This window comes from Hyperolius riggenbachi, chromosome 1 (genome assembly GCF_040937935.1).
Source record: "Hyperolius riggenbachi isolate aHypRig1 chromosome 1, aHypRig1.pri, whole genome shotgun sequence".
Taxonomy (NCBI): domain Eukaryota; kingdom Metazoa; phylum Chordata; class Amphibia; order Anura; family Hyperoliidae; genus Hyperolius; species Hyperolius riggenbachi.
The window spans coordinates 179,747,090-179,769,385 of record NC_090646.1 but is presented as its reverse complement, the minus strand read 5'-3'; the positions used below and the strand labels follow the sequence as shown (position 1 = coordinate 179,769,385).

The 22,296-nt window shown below is 42.3% G+C and overlaps 1 protein-coding gene across 1 annotated transcript in view; it reads left to right on the top strand.

The window, feature by feature from the left end:
- Positions 1–20,342, top strand: part of LRAT (lecithin retinol acyltransferase) — a 48,483-nt gene extending 28,141 nt beyond the window's left edge. The window contains exon 2 of the mRNA XM_068269540.1: positions 20,015–20,342. Coding sequence (XP_068125641.1) covers positions 20,015–20,167 — 153 coding nt within the window. The 3' untranslated portion in view covers positions 20,168–20,342. The remainder of the gene's footprint in view (positions 1–20,014) is intronic.
- Positions 20,343–22,296: the final 1,954 nt, after the last annotated feature.

The window sequence follows — 22,296 nt, the reverse complement described above, 5'->3', positions numbered from 1 at the left end:
TTTTGCAAGCCACTGTATTTGCAAGTGCTGTAAAATGACTTGAAGGTACGGGTAGGATAAAAATTTGAGGGGAACTAATAGTTATTTTCACGGACCCTGAGGAACCCAAATACAGGGGACCGACTTCCTGTACCCCTGTACTCTAATAAGTAATTTAGAACCTAGGTTCTCAACATGTGGTATGCATACCCCAGGGGGTACTTCTGTTGGTTCCAGTGGGTACTCAGGCTTGATATACTTCAACAAGAATAACAAATTTAGAGTTTTAGACAATGATAAATCTTATTTAAACAACACCAAATCTGTTTTAGCTAATTAAAGGCAATAGTAAATAGAATAGAAGTGATTCATGTTTGTGGCAGTAATGTGACAAAATGTGGAAAACTTCAAGGGGGGCGAATACTTTTGCAAGCCACTGTATATACAGTATATTTCAATCAGTGTTTTCAAACAGATTATTCAGATGCGTACATGCAAAAAGGGCGCCAGGGAATTTTGGCCACTGGAAATAGCCACTAGTAGAGTATCAGTGAAATCACAGATATTCCACTATTGTACAGGGGTAGTTCCCATAGTAAAACATTGGTCAATTTTACCGATATTTTACTAACACTAAACCTAACCTTATTCTCACTTGAGCCTTCCTCCCACTAACCATAACTAACCCCCCCACCAATGCCTAACCCTAACCAACCACCTACCAATGCCTAACCTAAGCCTACCCCCCCCCCCCCCCTTCCACCACCAATGGGTATGATCTCTACTTGCAATATAACAATTGGAAGTCACTACAGTTGGCTCAGCTTGCAAGAGATTGAGAAAGATTGCGACACTGAGAAAGGTATGTTACTTACCTAGAATCACTCCCTGCAAGGTTTTGTGTATAAAGGAGTGGGAGGAAAAACCATTAGACCACCAGGGAACGCTGAATAGAGATGGGGGGAAACAAATAGACTATCATGGAATGCTGTATAGGGGAGAGGGGCCACTAGATTACCAGGGAACACTGTATAGGGGAATATGGAAAAAATAGACTATCAGGGAATGGTAAATGGGTGGGTCACTTAACAACCAGTTGATGCTGTATGTTATAATGCTATATAATCGCTTGTAGTAGCTACCTTCCCCTGCTATACAATCACGTGCAGCATGTAGTAGCTTCTGTACTCTCCTCTATAATCACTTCTAGTAGTTACCATCCCCTGCTATACAATCGCATGCAGCGTGTAGTAGCTACCGTACTCTGCTCTATAATCACTTCTAGTAGCTACCTTCCCCTGCTATACAATCACGTGCAGCGTGTAGCAGCCTCCATACTCTGCTATATAATCACTTGTAGTAGCTACCTTCCCCTGCTATACAATCATGTGCAGCATGTAGTAGCCTCCAAACTCTGCTATATAATCACTTGTAGTAACTAACTACCTTTCCCTGCTATACAATCACGTGCAGCGTGTATCAGCCTCCATACTCTGCTATATAATCACTTGTAGTAGCTAGCTACCTTCCCCTGCTATACAATAATGTGCAGCTTGTAGTAGCCTCCATACTCTGCTATATAATCACTTGTAGTAGCTACCTGCCCCTGCTATACAATCACATGCAGCATGTAGTAGCTTCCATACTATGCTCTATACTTACTTCTAGCAGATACCTTCCCCTGCTATACAATCACGTGCAGCATGTAGTAGCCTCCATACTCTGCTATATAATCACTTGTAGTAACTAACTACCTTTCCCTGCTATACAATCACGTGCAGAGTGTAGTAGCCTCCATACTCTGCTCTACAGGGAGTGCAGAATTATTAGGCAAGTTGTATTTTTGAGGAATAATTTTATTATTGAACAACAACCATGTTCTCAATGAACCCAAAAAACTCATTAATATCAAAGCTGAATATTTTTGAAAGTAGTTTTTAGTTTGTTTTTAGTTTTAGCTATTGTAGGGGAATATCGGTGTGTGCAGGTGACTATTACTGTGCATAATTATTAGGCAACTTAACAAAAAACAAATATATACCCATTTCAATTATTTATTTTTACCAGTGAAACCAATATAACGTCTCAACATTCACAAATATACATTTCTGATATTCAAAAACAAAACAAAAACAAATCAGTGACCAATATAGCCACCTTTCTTTGCAAGGACACTCAAAAGCCTGCCATCCATGGATTCTGTCAGTGTTTTGATCTGTTCACCATCAACATTGCATGCAGCAGCAACCACAGCCTCCCAGACACTGTTCAGAGAGGTGTACTGTCTTCCTTCCTTGTAAATCTCACATTTTATGATGGACCACAGGTTCTCAATGGGGTTCAGATCTGGTGAACAAGGAGGCCATGTCATTAGTTTTTCTTCTTTTATACCCTTTCTTGCCAGCCACGCTCTGGAGTACTTGGACGCGTGTGATGGAGCATTGTCCTGCATGAAAATCATGTTTTTCTTGAAGAATGCAGACTTCTTCCTGTACCACTGCTTGAAGAAGCGGCCCCCGAAACAATTGTTGGATTTCTTGTGGAAACGGGCACAATAAAGTGCGTTTCATAACCTTTGGTGTGCTGGTAATATCTGCGAACTGCTTGAAGAAGGTGACTTCCAGAAACTGGCAGTAGGACTGGGAGTTGAGCTTGACTCCATCCTCAACCCGAAAAGGCCCCACAAGCTCATCTTTGATGATACCAGCCCAAATCAGTACTCCACCTCCACCTTGCTGGCGTCTGAGTCGGACTGGAGCTCTCTGCCCTTTACCAATCCAGCCACGGGCCCATCCATCTGGCCCATCAAGACTCACTCTCATTTCATCAGTCCATAAAACCTTAGAAAAATCAGTCTTGAGATATTTCTTGGCCCAGTCTTGACGTTTCAGCTTGTGTGTCTTGTTCAGTGATGGTCGTCTTTCAGCCTTTCTTACCTTGGCCATGTTTCTGAGTATTGCACACCTTGTGCTTTTGGGCACTCCAGTGATGTTGCAGCTCTGAAATATGGCCAAACTGGTGGCAAGTGGCATCTTGGCAGCTGCACGCTTGACTTTTCTCAGTTCATGGGCAGTTATTTTGCGCCTTGGTTTTTCCACACGCTTCTTGCTACCCTGTTGACTATTTTGAATGAAACGCTTGATTGTTCGATGATCACGCTTCAGAAGTTTTGCAATTTTAAGAGTGCTGCATCCTTCTGCAAGATATCTCACTATTTTTGACTTTTCTGATTCCATGCCCATACAGATGATCTTTTCTTCTTGTTACCATGTAGTTATTCTGCATCTGATGGGACACTTATTATGGTGTTATATTTACAATTTAGACTCAGCTGTTACTGTGTGTGGGCCAAGAAATATCTCAAGACTGATTTTTCTAAGGTTTTATGGACTGATGAAATGAGAGTGAGTCTTGATGGGCCCGTGGCTGGATTGGTAAAGGGCAGAGAGCTCCAGTCCGACTCAGACGCCATCAAGGTGGAGGTGGAGTACTGGTTTAGGCTGATATCATCAAAGATGAGCTTGTGGGGCTTTTTCGGGTTGAGGATGGAGTCAAGCTCAACTCCCAGTCCTACTGCCAGTTTCTGGAAGACACCTTCTTCAAGAAGTGGTACAGGAAGAGGTCTGAATCCTTCAAGAAAAACATGATTTTCATGCAGGACAATGCTCCATCACATGCGTCCAAGTACTCCACAGCGTGGCTGGCAAGAAAGGGTATAAAAGAAGAAAAACTAATGACATGGCCTTCTTGTTCACCTGATCTGAACCCCATTGAGAACCTGTGGTCCATCATAAAATGTGAGATTTACAAGGAGGGAAAACAGTACCCCTCTCTGAACAGTGTCTGGGAGGCTGTGGTTGCTGCTACACGCAATGTTGATGGTGAACAGATCAAAACACTGACAGAATCCATGGATGGCAGGCTTTTGAGTGTCCTTGCAAAGAAAGGTGGCTATATTGGTCACTGATTTGTTTTTGTTTTGTTTTTGAATGTCAGAAATGTATATTTGTGAATGTTGAGATGTTATATTGGTTTTACTGGTAAAAATAAATAATTGAAATGGGTATATATTTGTTTTTTGTTAAGTTGCCCAATAATTATGCACAGTAATAGTCACCTGCACACACAGATATCCCCCTAAAATAGCTAAAACTAAAAACAAACTAAAAACTGCTTTCAAAAATATTCAGCTTTGATATTAATGAGTTTTTTGGGTTCATTGAGAACATGGTTGTTGTTCAATAATAAAATTATTCCTCAAAAATACCACTTGCCTAATAATTCTGCACTCCCTGTATAATCACGTGCAGCGTGTAGCAGCCTCCATACTCTGCTATATAATCACTTGCAGTAGCTACCTTCTCCTGCTATACAATCACGTGCAGCATGTAGCAGCCTCCATACTCTGCTCTATAATCACTTGCAGTAGCTACCTTACCCTGCTATATTTAATCATTTGTGGTTTGTAGTAGCCATGACATCTGCGGATCTTCATTCACTTTGACTGATGACTGTGCTGACATCAGCGACCTAATGAATGACTACCACAGTCCGCAGCAGGGCAAGAAAATAAAGCACCACAAGACCTACTTGTTACAGCTGTCAGATAAATTTAGGAAGATTTGATTGCCCTCAGCCACCCTCCCTAATGCTTAATTGTTCAAAGGAAACCTGATCTGAGAGGCATACGAATAGCTAACTCATTTTTGGAAATGCTGCTTGCCTGACTTTTGTGCTGATTCTCTGCTTCTGCTCTGAAGCCGACAGATTTACCAAACTCAAAAGATCAGTTTAACATCTAGTCAGCTGGTATTTTTTTTAAAGGAAAGATGGCAGCCTCCATATCCTCTTTTTTGTAGAGCAGACTTAGGATTTGATTTTGAAGTGTTGTTATAGTCAAATTGTATGTTTTTTTTTCCATCAGTGTTTATAACCATTCAGCCCCAGGTAAGTTCAGAAATTCATTTTTCAGGTCAGTTCAGTTTTCCTTTAAATATTATACTCAGAATAACAGAGCAGGAGCTTTAAAGGCTCAAAGAATAAAGTGGCTCAGAACTAAAGCCAGGATCCCATATACAGCAGAATCCCTTTATGGTAAATGCCAAGGGACGAGGAAATTACTCTATCAGAATTGGTCATGGTCATACATTGTATTTTTATACAGATGCATTTGCTGGGACCTAAGTTTACTACTGTATATCCATAGCTTCACTATATCAGTTTACTATAATGAGATTCTACTGTATATACAGCACATACATATCATCCACAGCATATTGTGGGCACATTTACTGTATTTTTCGGACCATAAGACGCACCGGACCATAAGAAGCACCTAGGTTTAGAGGGCAAAAATTAGAGAAATAAAAATATACTAAACCTGGTGCGTTCATGGTGCAGGGGCGTCTTGTGGAGCTTCTCCCCCATACTCCTGAGACTAGTGATGTGAGGCATGGGTGCTTCCAAATAAGATGAAAGGTCTTAGGGTAAATATAAGGGCACAGTACCTGAGTAGCGGGTGACGAGTGGCTTAAAAGGTGGTCCCCAGTAGTTTTGCCTTCTGTGTATGATACCTTTCAAATTCATTTTAAAGGAATAATTAAACAGACTTGCTGGATGCCACACATAGGAAGAGCAAGATACATATAAAGGCAAAAAGACCATTTCTACAGGCAAGTTGATTGAGAGTAGATTGCTGGACTGATGCTTAAAGAGAGCCTGAAGTCTCTAAAAAAATCAGTTTTTTATTACAAAATCCACTTTACTATATTAGTCCTACCTAAACCGCCGCATCCCTGCAGCTCTGATCTAAATAAATCCCCCCAAACTCCCCGGGGGGCAATCCGGGCAGTGCTTCCGTGAGAGGCAGACCTATGAGCCGCAGCTCTGCCTCTCAGCGCGTCTGTCAGCCCGGATCGCCGCCTCTCTCCCGCCCCTCTCAATCTTCCTTTACTGAGAGGGCGGGGTAGAGACGGAGATCCGCCACTGACAGACGCGTGTGAGGCAGGGCTGCAGCTCATAGCTCTGCCTCACATGGAAGAGTAGAGGGCAGCAAAATCCACGACCAAGAAAGTCGTGGATTTTGCAGGGGAGAGGGAGGGTGAGTTAGGAGGGATTTAGATAGATTACAGCCGCGGGGATGTGATGGTTTAGTAAGGGCTTTTGTTATAAAAAAAAAAGTATTTTTAAGAGACTTCAGTGTCTCTTTAAACACATACCTGAATTCTCCTCTACCAACCCTAGTCTAGTGGGTAGAATACTTCTTTAATCACATATCATATATACTGCTATCTAGCACATAAGAAAAGTTAACAATGGAAAGCATTAACAGTACCAGCCGCTACAAAACTCTTCTGAGATACCCAGTGTGCCTAGTTGCAGAGCTCTGTCTTGATGTATTGGTACTCCCGCTGCAGTGCGGTGTCGCCTTCCTTGTGAGCCACTCGTCACCCGATGGTCACCCTCGGCATTCAGACAGCTTCCCGCAGTGTCTGTAATTGTCTGATGGGCTCCTCTCTTCCCTCCACTAGCACGGGCTGCTCTACCTGACTAGCGGCACCAAGCGCTGCAAAACCTAGACCGATCCTCGTAGTTACAGGACACTGGCAATACGATGTAAATCTCCAGCGTGAGATGCTCATCACCCACCAACTTCCGGTATAATACTACTAGAGTGAAAGGTACATGGAGGTTACCATATTTTTGTCAGGCCATATATATAGTTGCCAGGCAACTGGTATTGTTTAAAAGTAAACAACTATGGCAGCCTCCATATTCTTCTCCCTACAGTTGTCCTTGAAGTCACTGGCCCAGAATGAGTATGCAGATCAGATTCTCTGACTCTGGCCTGACTCCACTTGCTGCACGTGAAAACAAGTAAAGCCAAAAGCTCAGCAGGACAGCCAAGTTACTGGCATTGTTATAAGACAATGAAGATGGCAGCCCCATATTCCTCTCACTTCAGGTTCCCTTTAGGGACCTATAAGTTTTGAAGTAGCAGATTCTTCCTAGCATAAAAATCAGTACATTTCCATGCTACTGTTCACAGTATGCCTCGCTTAGCAATCTTTTATTGACACCAACTTTCCTGCAGTTAGCTGCACGGTGCAGGAAGCATTGCATACCAGGTGAAGTAATCGCCTGAAATAACCAGCAGTCAAAGCCAGGGCTTTTTAACCTTTTTATTAACTGTACCACTTTTATAGCCTGAAAAATGTCAAGTACCACCAATGTGCCTGGGCTGTAGATTGGACCCGAGCAGGCTCGGGTATTTCTAACGGAGCCCGAGCGGAGACACGCTACTGTGCATGCACTCACGCTGACAAGGAGCTCTTCGAGGGGTCACAGTGCTGATTACCCTCTACTGAGAAGGAAGGGAAAGCCCCTTTAGGATCCGGAGGCTTGCCCCTCTTGAGGTAAGTACCCCCCAGGGGCACTTTTTTCTTACAGGTACACTTTAAGTAAAGGGGAGGGCATATGGGAGGGGGATAGCAGGAGGCATTGGAGAGAAAAGGATTTAAATTAGATTGCTAGCCTACAGATTGCCATTATTGCCTATACAGGTTGCCTTTCCAGTTCCTCCCTCCCTCTACTGCTTCAATATAGATAGCCTCTCCCCACCACCAGAGAGCTGGGCAGCGACTCACTACAAAGTTTGGTTCCCCTTTGCTCGCTCCTCGTTGTTCTGCTTTGTGGCATACTTCAGACCTCGGATCAGCGGTAAGGAGACAGCCAGGGGAACGGTGCACAGTGACGGCACATATACTTTAAATACAGGAAGTGAGCAGTGATGTCACTTCCTGTATTTCAAGTATACCCATCGTCACTGTGCCCCTTAAGCATTGATGTTCAATGTGATCATACAAGGGTCACATGGATGTTATGCTGATTTCTCATTTGTCTCTCAGTTGCCTGTCCCCCACGCATAGACACACATACGCTCATATGCACTTGTCTGTGACAGTTAGCGCTAACTATCATTTTGCACCGGCACATCCTCTGAAGGCTGCTCCACTTTTTTTCAAAAAGTGGCTACAGAGACTGTCCACATATGGGCACCATTATTTCATAGCTTCTAATTAAACTAGTACACTGACTGTCTGTCTGGGCTATTTAATCTACTCTTATTTTTCTTGGAAGTTACCTTGCTAACTAAGCAAGCACATTTATTCACACCGGAATTCACACTATGAAATAACAATCTGTTCTAGTGTAAAATGGTATTTTGGACCCAAAATTATTAAAATATAGTAAATGAATCTGTGCTGCAAGAACAAAGCTCGCATTTATGCTATTCAGGCAGCCATGCCTAGAATATTAACTCTGTGGTAAAAAATGCAAAATACACATAAACTGCATTAACACCCCCACCCCCCTTTAACAAAACAACAACATAATAAAGATAATCTGGCACCATTTTTTCCCTAAAATACACTACAATAAACTGGCAGCATTAAAATCATCAAATAAACACACCAGGCAGCGTGCATTCCCCCCAAAGCAGGTGGTTTGAGCGCCAGGCACCCCATAGCAGCAATGTTATACTGCGCGGGGTGCATAAGAGTAATTCGGGGCTCCGGGATCGCTGAATCTCGAACTACACCTTCCTCTGAGTTGTGAAGACTCGAGTATAGTATGTAACGCCGCCGGAGAGTTTAGTGGCAGCAGGGAGAGCAGTCATTCCGCTCTCCCTGCTCCCAACTCACCTGCAGCGTACTAATACGTATGCCCCCCCCCCCCCATAACAAAACACATAAGGCGGAGTTCCTCCATTAATAGAACAAGCATTCCCCTCATATCCCTGGTGTCAGTCTTGGCTGTACAGAGTATGTTGGCTTGTCATTTAACTGTCCCTCAGAGAGGCTCACAATCTAATCTCTACCAAATTCATTTGTCTGTATCGTGTAGTGTATGCATACCTCTCAACATTTTGTGATAAAAAAAAGGGGCAGTTAAGCCACGCCCCTAATCATGCCCCCAACAAACCCCTAGGCCCACATACCATAAGAAAAATATGTTGTTTTATAATTCAAACCACACTGGCCCTTTCTATCATGGGTGAATTTCCTTCATGTTAACATTTAAAAATAAGAAATATATCAATTTAAAAGATGGGAATAAAGTTTACAGTCAATAAAACACATTTTTCAGTAGAAAAATACATATATTTACACAGATCTGTACACCAGTCCTGAAAGAGGGACAATACAGGGATATGTGAGGGAGCAGGCTGGAGTTGTACTTTATACTGGTTGAACTCGATGGACGTATGTCTTTTTTCAACCAAAATAACTATGTAACTATAAGGAAAAAAGAGGGACAGAGGGATTGGGTTCTCAAAGAGGGACTGTCCCTCCAAAAGAGGGACAGTTGAGAGCTATGTGTATGTGTTGTAGTCTAGGGCCAATGTATGGGGAAGCCAATTAACTCCAGAGTGCCCAGAGGAAACCCAGGCAGGCACAGGGAGAACATACAAATTCCATGCAGATAGTGCCCTGGCTGGGATTCAAATTGGGGAGCCAGCACTACAAGGCGAGAGTGCTAACCACTATGCCACCAAGCTGCAGATAATGCAATGTACATCAATCCCGGGCTGCATTTTCTTGAGCTTGTGCTCATCTTGGCCAGTGGCAAAACCTCACAGGGCCACCACTCTGTAGCTTATACTGTAATTTATATTCGAATGAGGAGGTGAGCACTCTAAATGTTATGGACAAACTTGCCCTTCCTGTGGTGTGGAAGGACACATTTGTTCCTACCTTGTAGTGTGCTCATCTATTTCCACATAAAATACAACGTTTTGAAGCCATTGTTGATGTGCTACCTTCCTATTTGAATATAAATGACAAATAGATTAGCGCTCTGCCACTAAAGATATGCACTAATGACAGTAAAACACAAGTAGAGCGCTACCCTGCTCTGTGCAAGCTGTATAAACATAAAATAAATAAAAAGGGTTTCAAAAGCGCTGCATACATAAATTACATAAACACAATCTAGTCAATGCAAGCAGTTCATTTGTATTGTGAACACAGTTTGTGTAAGTTCATCCAAGCGTGGTAAATCAACCAGTGAGTCACACAATACAGTTCATCTGAAGTTGTGAATTTCAAAAGTTCACTCTCCCCTTCAGTTCCCCACTCACCAGATCTTGCGGCCTGTATGGGCCCGTTTAAGCATCTGGGGTATTGGCCACCCCACAGCCTCTCGATCTGACAGTCCTCTTCAATATATGGGCTTGACAGGATTGGCTCCAATCCACTCAGAAGTTAGTTGTAGTAGCAAGAAAAAGAAAACAAAAACGCTCACATAGCGTAAAAATATCCTCCATTTATTGATAAAAGTTCATCCATAAAAAGTGTACATCCAGCACAATCTCAAAAGATAAAATTTTGCAATAAAACCAGCAGTAAACTTGGTTGGCCTTTGACCGGGTTTGACACAGAAAAAGCGCTGACAACCGCGCAAAAAACGCACCATAAATGTCCCCAGTATAAGAAAAAAGGGTGGGTAATGGGGTTAAGACAGGTTTCTCCGCTTTGACGCACGTCACAAGCGGTACCTGTACCTATGCCCCTCAAGCTGTAACCACCCTTTTTTCTTATACTGGGGACATTTATGGTGCGTTTTTTGCGCGGTTGTCAGCGCTTTTTCTGTGTCAAACCCGGTCAAAGGCCAACCAAGTTTACTGCTGGTTTTATTGCAAAATTTTATCTTTTGAGATTGTGCTGGATGTACACTTTTTATGGATGAACTTTTATCAATAAATGGAGGATATTTTTACGCTATGTGAGCGTTTTTGTTTTCTTTTTCTTGCTACTACAACTAACTTCTGAGTGGATTGGAGCCAATCCTGTCAAGCCCATATATTGAAGAGGACTGTCAGATCGAGAGGCTGTGGGGTGGCCAATACCCCAGATGCTTAAACGGGCCCATACAGGCCGCAAGATCTGGTGAGTGGGGAACTGAAGGGGAGAGTGAACTTTTGAAATTCACAACTTCAGATGAACTGTATTGTGTGACTCACTAGTTGATTTACCACGCTTGGATGAACTTACACAAACTGTGTTCACAATACAAATGAACTGCTTGCATTGACTAGATTGTGTTTATGTAATTTATGTATGCAGCGCTTTTGAAACCCTTTTTATTTATTTTATTCCTATTTGAATAAACATTTTGGATACACATAAAATGGTATTTAGATTTTTTTTGTGATTGAGCTGCTATACAAAACTCTGGTAAACTGTGCTAGCCTGAAATCATTGGAAGCATGGCTGGCCATGCACTGCACAGCACTGGCGTTTCTATGTGATTTTTGCCGATACCTATTCATTAAAATGAGTGTGTTTGCAATGCATTTGCTTATTTTCATCGTAAATTCTGCAGTGAATCGCAACACATGGATGGGGACATCAAACAGTGCAGTCAATGTACTTCAGATGTGTCTGCGTATCACGTTGCCTCTCAGTCTGGAAAACGTGGCCAAAAATCGCAGTATGTGGTAGTATTTCATGCATTTGTTTGCAATGGTTCACTGTTAAAGATATAAATGTAATAATTGTTTGTGACAGTTTAAAACAGTAAGGGCTTGTTCACACTATGAGCGTTTGTGTGTTTTTTTAAGTGCTGGCGATTTTAGAAATCGCCCTAAAAGCGCTTGTACAATGATTCCCTATGGGAGTGTTCACATATGAGTGGTATCCGCTTCGAAAAGCTCTGCCTGTACCATTTTCTGAGCGCTTTGGCTCAATGGAAGGTATAGCGAAATCGCAAAGTGCTTGAAAAAGCGCCTTGTATAGCGATTTCCCAAGCACTTTCATGAATAAATACATTGGGGTTGATTCGCTATAACAAAAAGCGTGCCTTATCAGAGTTAGCACGCTTTATCAGAGTTAGTGTGCCTTATCAGAGTAGCATAGCGAGCGCTACGAACTTATGCCTGCTAATTGGCAATGACGAGAGCTCCACTTGTCCTGTCCTGAGCCCCTGCGGCTCCAATCGCTTTCAAAGGACATTATCCCCCCACTTTGATAAGGTGTGTTAACTCTTATTAGGCATGCTATTTATTATAGTGAATCAACCCCATTGTATTCATTTATTCCCGGGTGAAAGAGTTCACTTCCTGACTGACTGACGTCAGGAAGTGAAAAACAGAATCGCTCTGCAAAATCACTTGGAAAATCGCTTAAAAAGCGCAGGGAAAAAAAGTCACTCAGCGATTGCTATAGCGCTGGCCATTTATAATGTGAACACAGTCTTATTCTCTGCTTAGGGTCCTTTAGTGTAAACACGTCTCTCAGTGGAGCTAAGAGAAAGTATACCCTCTAGTATCTGGAGCCAGTGGCACTTAGAAGAACATTGCAGAGATGAGACCAGGGGAGGAAGGATTGGCCCAGGTGTTATTTTAACAGGAATTACAAATTAGGAATGAGAATGAGTAAAAACACATAATGAGGTTAATGGAGGTCTCTTTGCTGGAAAGAGTGCAGCAATGCTTCCCTGCTGGCCACCTCCTGGGCAGAGTTAGCAAATCACAGAAAACAAAGCCTCTGTTTGTGCAATGCCCAGGGCCAAACTCTGACTGGCTTTGTTTGTCTCTGACTGGCCACTTCTAGCTAAGAAAAGAAACTAATTAATTAATTACTGCTTTCTGAGACAGCCATGATGGAGGAGCTGCTACTCCAATATAGCTGATCTCTGTGTTGATGTTTATCTTTATTTTATTTTGTGCATAATACTTTGAAACGTGCTAGTTTTGAAAGGGGAATAACATTTTTGCAGCCTTTTGAGTCTGCTAAGACATGATTATTCGGCTGCATGGGTATATCTCTGCGTTATTCTAATGCTGGGAATACACGTTTCGTTTTTGCCTTCGTTTTAGCCTTCGATTCGTTCGGTAAACGAATCGAGTGTTGAAAACGTATGTGAAAATAGTCATAATCTCATTATAGTTTCGATTAATAGACCCCAAAAACGAACGACTAGTGATCGAACATGTTTGATATTATCTCTCTTTATCCATCTAATCGAGCCATTGGTAGGCTTGATGGCTGTTCAGATCGATTATATATTCGTTTATGCCGACCGTCCCTGTACTACGTTTCGTTTCTTTGCAGCCTTCGATCATTGGAAAAACGAAACCATCAGAATCGAAAAAAAAAACTAAACCGTGGGTGGTAATATTAACCGTACGGTCGATTATTTCGGGATCGAAAAGGACAAAAGGCACAATCGAAACGAAGGTTGAAACGAAGGCAAAAACGAAACGTGTATTCCCAGCATAAAGCACTTTGGATAATGTGTGATAATGTACGTGGAAATGTGCACACTACACATCAATTGTTCCTGCTATGTAAATAATGTGCATGTTTTAACATGCAGAGTGTGCAGTCCAGATTTAAGCGACAATCATCATCTGGGTCGATTGTTCCTCTTCTTACCTTGCCTGTAGAAGCTGCTCCGTTATTAGTGGTGCCATCATCTTCATTCTTCATATTACTATTATTTAATATCTATATAGTGTCTGACATCTTTCGCAACGTTGTACGGAGCATCTAGTCTTTTACCTTGAGACTGTGTTCCCACTTGAGCCAGACTGTAGTGTCTGCTCCGATGGTCCGGCTGTAGCCCAAAGCAGATACGTTACCCTCATAGGCTATATGGGGGATATGGGGCTATATGGGGGAACACATCCGCCTGCCCATGATTACTGCAGACTGCACAGAGGTGCGGCCCGCTTACGGCAACAGATCCTGTTGATCCGTCGCAGAGTGACAAGTATGAACAGCTCCTATTTATGAAATAGCAACCATTCACTGTCCGTTTAGCTGTGAGCGGAGAACGGACAAAAGATGTCCGTTCTCTGCTCAAGTGGGAACACAGCCTAACTGTCCCTCAGAAGGTCTCACAATCTAATCCCTACCATAGTCATAATATCTCCATCATAGTCTAGGGCCAATTTAAGTGGAAGCCAAATAACTAATCTGTTTGATTTTGGGATGTGGGAAGACGAAACTGGGGTGCCTGGAGAAAACCAACCAGACACCAAGGAAACAGCACTGCAAGGCAAGAGTGTTATCCACTTTGACACCGTGCTGCCCAAAGGCACAGCATGTGTTGCTCAGTTATTTTCTAGTGACACATCTGTACAGCAAGTTCAATCCTCGCAGGCAACACCAACTGAGGGGAAACTGTGCAGGTGTATGTACTTTTTCTCTAAAGAGTCATAGTATCCATAGGGAGTCACATACAGCAACAGATAAACATGGGGAAGAATAAGCTGGAGGCAGTTTAACACCACTGCCTGCATGTAGTTTATAGGTAGACACCAGCAAAGGCAAAACAGCATGTTGTAGCAGTCACTGTTATAATTAGAATGTACTTTTGCAGACTTGGTGGGAGTGAGCCAATGTTCCTTTTCATGTTGTATGTGGATGATGACACATCTCTCCATCTCCATGTCCTTAGGTAAAAACAACTTGCATGTGCCAAATAAGAAGATTACCTCACCACAGCTGGCTGGCATTCAAAGAGGGTTCCCTCTGCCTCCCCACATTGAATGTAGGAATCTCAGAGGCTTTCAGTATCAAAACAACATTATACGTCTTAAACATTATTTTGCTCAGACTTTGCCCATAACCTCACAAAGGGCTGCATTTAGTCAGTGACTTTCCCAAACCAGCAGCTTTATTTCAGAACATGATACCAGAATTTGGTGAAGTCCTAAAACCTACAAGTACTATGATTAAGGATGAACTTTAGCAAAAAGGGGAATATAAATAGATCAATACATTCCAAGTGAGAAGATAAAAAATAGAACAGAGATCAAGTAATGATTGATAATTGCCATGTAACTTGTTCATGTTGTTTGATCCACCATCAGCCTGCATATAATCACCTTTACTACTGGCAGACATGAAAAAAAGAAACAGACAGCGCCAATTGACATTATTTTTACCACACCCTTTAACAATGTGATGCTAAAAGGTTGTTTTTTTATAGATATACATATGCACAGAGGAAGATAGTGGTTGCTTGGCAGTTGGAAACAACTGTTATTTACCACAATGCAACAAAGCTCACAGACAGAACCTAGGTCCTGACCAGGGGCGTAGCACTAAGGGGTGCAGAGGTTGCAACTGCATAGGGGCCCTTGGGCCAGAGGGGCCCCAAGGGGCCCTCCCTCAATTGCAGTATTAACTCTCTATTGGTCCTGTGCTCATAATAATCACTTCTATAGATACCTTAAATATTGGTAATCATTAACAAACTGCTCCCCATCCCCTTCTTGCACCTCTGACACTGTGGTTGTCATTGATTGGTTTTGGTGCGCCATATCAATTGTTATGTATAGTGTGCTTGGGGGGGACCCAATGAAAAACTTGCATCGGGGCCCACAGCTCCTTAGCTACGCCACTGGTCCTGACATCACACTGTGGGAGGGGTTTCACCACAATATCAGCCACACAGACCCCCCCTAATGATCCATTTGAGAAAAGGTAAATATTTGTCCTGGGAAGGGGGTATTAGCTACTGATTGGAATGAATTTCAATCCTTGTTTACAGTTCCTCTTTAAAAAGTAAAGCTGAACTACCTTTGACTAGGTAAATGACTGTTAACTATTGGCAACAAGCCCACTAATCCTGTCACCAATATCACATGATGATAGTTGGCCAATAGTAGCAGCTTAGTGATGGAAGAAGGAACACACAATCTATGACTTATGGTGCCCATACATGGTACAATAAAAGCGTTTGATTTTCCCCTTTATTTGAACAAAATGATCGAATCGAATGAACGTTTTAAATTTTTTTTTTTGATCAAGAACACAACAAACGATTATCCTGTTTTTTTTATAAAAATCAGACCAGTCATGCTGGAAAAATCTTAATATTCGATCCAACGGAATAATCGAACGAAATTATCTAATCGAAAAAAAAAAAAATAGTACCATGTATGGGCAGCATTAGGCTGAGATCTCATACACTTATAAAATTAAAGTTAACTTGAAAACAAAAAATAATAAAAATCATCAGGCCAAACACAGAGCAATTACAACATAGCAACTTGTATAATGTTTCAAGATGATTGCTTGACTTTACACGATCTGAAGATAAAGAAAGCGCAGAAATATTGGAATCAAAAAGCTTTGCTCACAAAAGACCTCTTGTCTTGAGGCCAACTTGAAACTTGCAGTAAGCTCATGCTGTCCAAGTTCTAAATAGCTGACGCCTGCCATCGTCATTCATACAGAACTTTGCTGCTTGTGATTAGCACATTGCTTATGTAATTGTATTATTTCACCAACTGTACTTTCTTACTTAGTCTTGGCTCAATGACACACTTCCTATTACTCAACCAAAACTGAACCTTACCCTGAAACGTCTGTATCTTAGCGCAAAAGATGAATGCTAATTAGAAAACGTCTTACAGAACTTGAAAAAGATAATCACCTCTGTATAGGTACCTCTACCTTTTACATTCCTGGTCATTTAATGAGCACTGACATGAACCTTTGTGCAAAATATTACAGAAAACTTCAAATAATTTATTTTACTGTGAAAAAATAGCCAAAAATAAAAGGTATGTGTCAAACAATTCTCCACAAGTTCTTATAGCCATGGCCATCAATATATATGTGGTTTACTATATGGTTATAACTGCAGCAGCACTTTCCACTTTGCCCTTGTTGGTTTCAGGCAGAGGTCGGCAACCTGTCAATCTTGGTTATGTGAAGGGTAAATCGTGTTGCTAAACATCTGACTACTTCCTCATCTGCAGAGCAGCATGGAAAAACAGTGGAGAAGCATAGTTACCGGCATACCATACAAAAGTCCCAAAATTTCAAAAGGCGCAAACACTAAAGTTAGTTTCCAAAGTGGATCACATTTATTGTTTTACAAAAGGTCCGTACACACGCTGGACTGCAGGCAACGACGGGTCCGTCATTACCTCCCGCTGGGCGGGCGTTCCAGCGACGGTCCGGCGTGTGTACAGTCTGTTTGCAGACTGATACGGCTGTTTCTAAGTGATCCACCTGGCGGATCGCTCAGAAACAGTCTTATCAGTCCGCCGACAGTCTGTACACACGCCGGACTGTCTGCTGAAAACCCGCCCAGCGGGAGGTGACGACGGACCCGTCGTTGCCTGCAGTCCGGCGTGTGTACGGACCTAAATTCTCCCAGCCTCATACAACATGAGAAATAGCATGTAGCTCCTCATGCAGAATCCAAAGATTGCCTGATACGTTTGTCTGATGGCCTGAGTCACAGCCAAAAGCTGCTTCTTCAGAGACATTTGAAATAATACATACAATTGATTCCAAAGAGATAAAACATTTCATGAATCTGTAATGCTGACTGTGAAGACCCTCCACACCGAGTGTACGAACCAAGTAAAAAGAGCGCTATTTACAGTGGCTTGCAAAAGTATTCGGCCCCCTTGAAGTTTTCCACATTTTGTCAAATTACTGCCACAAACATGAATCAATTTTATTGGAATTCCACATGAAAGACCAATACAAAGTGGGGTACACATGAGAAGTGGAACGAAAATCATACATGATTCCAAACATTTTTTACAAATAAATAACTGCAAAGTGGTGTGTGCATAATTATTCGGCCCCCTTTGATCTGAGTGCAGTCAGTTGCCTATAGACATTGCCTGATGAGTGCTAATGACTAAATAGAGTGCACCTGTGTGTAATCTAATGTCAGTGCAAATACAGCTGCTCTGTGAGGGCCTCAGAGGTTGTCTAAGAGAATATTAGGAGCAACAACACTGTGAAGTCCAAAGAACACACAAGACAGGTCAGGGATCAAGTTATTGAGAAATTTAAAGCAGGCTTAGCCTACAAAAAGATTTTTGCAAGCCACTGTATAGCTGCAATTTTCATAGTGGGTAGTTTGGGGTGCCCAAATTTGCAGCCATTGCCATTAATCGTTGCTTTGTGGCACGGGGTGGGTTATGGAATAGGAACCACAGGAGGGGAGGGGGTCTTAAGGGCTAGGCACCACCAGGAAGGGTTGAGGGTTAGGCATTGGTCGAGGGAGGGCTAAGGGTTAGTCATTAAGTAGTACAATATCTGCAATTTCACAGATATTCTACCACTGGCAATATCCATTTTTTCTAGTTACTTTATTACATGTATGGCCTAGTGCGTCCCTCATCGATGCCTGACTATGCATATCGAGCTATGTGCTATTTCTTGTGTTGTATGAAGCTGGAAGGATTTGTAAAAAATAAGTGTGATGCACTTTGGAAACACATTTCGGAGTGTTTGTTCCGTTTGAAACCCCTATTTTGGGACTTTGATTTGGTTTATTGTTAAAAAGGGGGAAGAGCATACAGTATATTTTGCGCTTTATACCTGCCTACCATGTTGGTGATCCTCTTCCAGATAATGGCCAGGCCACCTCCTGGGTCCCTCGGGTCATGTTACTTTGTACCTGCTGTGTAGCCAGGCCAGCAGAAACAAACATGCAGGATATAGCGGGATCTAGGAGGAGGAGACATGGATGGTCACTTGATCAGGAGTAGAGGATTGCAGAGACCAGTGTAGTATGCAGATAACTGTAAAGGGATATTCACTGAGAGACGAAAAATTGTGCAGGCAGTGCACAGCAATTTTACAGCTATGACATTTACGTAGCACACATTGCTTCATTAGTAAGCTTCAGGTACCTAGGTAACTAGAGTTGCTAGTGCAACGTACTATGCAAGTTGCAATAACTGGGCAATGTGCACTACATTAATGGTGTAAGTACCAGTAAAATTGTAGTGTGCCTGCCTAGGCATACCAATTTTACCAGCTTTTAGCAAATACCAGTAAGCCCCTGATTCTCAAAAGAATCACATGCCTCAATCATTTGTGAGTCCCCAAAAAAATGTTCACATTGTACTTTTTGAGAAAATCGATTTTAAGAAAATCAAAGAAAAAAATGGCTTTTAAACTTGTATAAACAGGTACAAAGGGCAGAGGTGACACAGAGGGGGACACCGGAGGCACAGGGAGCACAGAGGAGGTACAGAGGACAGAGATGGCACAATGTTCCACTTAAGAACAAGCCTACAGTCCCAATCTCGTTCGTTAACCGGGGACAACCTGTATTTTACATTTTTATCGTGATAGTGATCCTTTAACTATCAACTGGCCTCAGTGTGTCCTCTCCATGCATTATAACTGTCTTTTAGTTATATAGATCTCCCTATGCCTCTTAGGTAAGGAGGAATGAATTTGTCTATTTTTGCAAATAATTACGACAAGGTGAATCTTGCACTGAAGTCTGTGGCGCTGACTTTCACAGTTAGGGTTCTTTTGCAATGTGCACATTGTAATACCAGCGCAACAGTGCCGAAAAGTCGTACATCCCATTAGAAGTGGTGCAGCTATACAGTGAAGCATATAGTACAATGAAACGATGCTTCACTGCCATTGTAAATTGGGGACTGCCTGTATTTCAATCTTTCTACACAAGAGCCCATAGCCAATAGGCTCCAACTAACACTACGGACCACACCTCAGTTTGGCAATTTTGATATGGACTTATGTACAGGGTGTACTATAGGCCAGCATCATTAGGCTGGCGTGCCATGACCAGAGATAAGTAGTCTTTACTGGCATTATGAAAGCCAGATGCCATCACTGTGTCCAATACGATGTATGACCTGTGTGTAGCGATCATCTTGTTCCCTGTCTGTTCCCCCTTTCTGATTGCGCTATTTATGATAAAACAGCATGGAAGATGAAGGGACCTTTGAGGCACTTGTCACCCGTGTGTACCGAGGCCCTCAGCAGCTGAATGGAGCGTTAGAAGCATAATGATGTCCTTGGTGTGACCTAAGAAAAACGATTTAATTGTATTTGCGGTTAAGAAGTACTTTCACAAATGTAACGTGACAGTATTATAATGCAGCGTGTTAAGAAGCCCTGTTTCTCAAGTAAATAACTGTGGGAAAACTATTCAAATAGTTGCGTTTTCCGCAACAGATTGTCCTGTAATCACACTAACAAATATTTGCTTTGTATTCTAGTTTTGTGAAACCGTCAAGAGGATTATCAGAGACCAAAGGAGCGTATTTCTTTCTGCTGCGCTGGGACTTGTGCTAATACTGTGCCTGGGACTGGAGCCCTCCACCACCATCCCCAGTCTCCTGATTACCTTCACTCTCTGGATAGCAAGCTAGAAGAAGCCATCATCCCACATCTTGTACATTATACCGCATGTAATATAGTGTATTTATTACTGTGCAAATGACAGAGCTAACAATGTCATATAGACTCACAGCACAATACTTATGCAAAGTTTGCATGAATCGGCTTTTTTTTTTCTTTTACAAATAAACAATGATCCTCACTAAAGATGAAGTCTGACCTTTTTTTTTAATCACCTGGTTTTTGGTTTGCCGTGAACAAGCACTGAATCAGTAAGTTTTTAGGAGGGTTGGATTTAGTACTCAGAGGCCTGTAGGCATAGGTGTTCTGGTGCCCTAAACTCCACCTCTGAACACTGGCCACACCCCCAAGAAATAAACCACCTCACCTACTTTTAAATACCATGCCTCTTGCAAAATAAATGCAGGGGTTCCTCTGGATCAAAAAATTGTTTGCAGGGGTTCTTTGAGATCCAAAAGTTATTTCCAGGGTTCCTCCAGGGGAAAAAGGTTGAGAAAGGCTGCCTAAGAATCATAACACTCTAATCGCTGTCTCATACCAAGACAAGGATTAGGGTGTAAGCTCCTGAGGTCAGTGATCTGAGGAGGGGTGCCTACAGTGCTTTAAGGAAAATCAGACTATGGTTTTTAGTCAGGGCCCGGGCCTTGGGGGGCTGTAGGCCAAGGGGGCCCCTGGACATGAAAGAGGGGTTACTACATATGAAAGAGGAGGATGAAAATGAAGCACATGAATGGGAAACTGGTGCTTAAGGGAGCTGTACATGAAAGAAAGTGGCTGCTGTACATGGAGGATACACATGGAAGGGCTGCACATGGAATCGGAGGGGTGCTGCTGTACATGGATGATACACCTGGAAGACTGGGCTGCATATGGAATGGGAGGGGCACTGCAGCACAAAAAAGGGGAGCCCTAACATACTTGGCCTAGGGGCACAAAAAGTATAAATCCGTCCTTGTTGTTAGTAACTCTTTTTATGGTCTCATATGACCCAGCCAAAGGTTGCAAAGTTTTACCACATTTTTTCTTAACAATCCAGGCCAGATTTGCATTATCACACCATTCTTCCATGACATCCAGCCCACAAGATCCTTCGCCTGCTGTTAAGAAAATGGATGTAGATCCTCCTTAAAGCCTCACTCCGGTATAAAAAGTTAAGGAGTCAACTGACAGTAAAGTAGCCGTTAAGAGGTTAGCTTTTAAAGAAAACCTGAACTGAAAATTAAAAGTCAAAATAAGCATACACAAGTCATACTTACCTTCCATGTAGTCTACTCCTCAGTGTCTTTCTCCTGTCCTGCATCCTGTTTGTTCACTGTAATCAAGGGAATTTTCCGTCCTCCATTTTGAAAATGGCCGTTACCCCATAACAGCTTCCTGGTCAGCACACAGTTAAACTGTAACATCGCCCACTTGAGCCATAGGGAAACATAGACATTACCTGGTACATCAGTTTTCCTCTCAGCTATAACTGAGAGCAACCAATATTTTATTGACAGCAACTGATATATTTAAAATCTGACAAAATATTGTCAGAACGGGAAGGGATTATTATCAGAAGAACATGGTGAGCTTCTGAGAGGAACTGATGGCAAGGTAACTATGTAATGTTCATTTGAAGTTACCTCATGTGTTAATTTTAAATATTTTTACTCAGTACAGGTTCTCTTTAAGGCAATATTTCCTCCTGAATTTTGAATGAAAAATAGTTGTAACATGTTCTTTTCATTACAATTAGGGCCCTTTTACACTTCCCATGTTGTGTTGAGGTACTCTCTTCTACCGCAGCTCGTTGCAATGGCCATTACAGGCAATGGAACATGACTGCCTGTGATGCGACAGAAGTGCTCCGGGTAATGCAGTGCGTCATCATGCCACTTCCATGGTACTCCCAACAGTGCACTGGAAGTTACTTGTTAATTTTCATTGGCTGCACCACGGCTATAACGTGTACGTAATGTGGTGTGACTTTTCAGCTTTGGTGCAGTGCAATGCGATTGTTCTAAATCCCACCGAACCAGTCTAAAAGGACCCTCAATGTTATTATTGTGGGCGAACCCTTGATCCCCTGTGACTTATAAATCCACAGCTCAAATCTCTCTTCATGGTGAGCAGCTGCATTAGTGTAAGGGCTCGTTTCCAC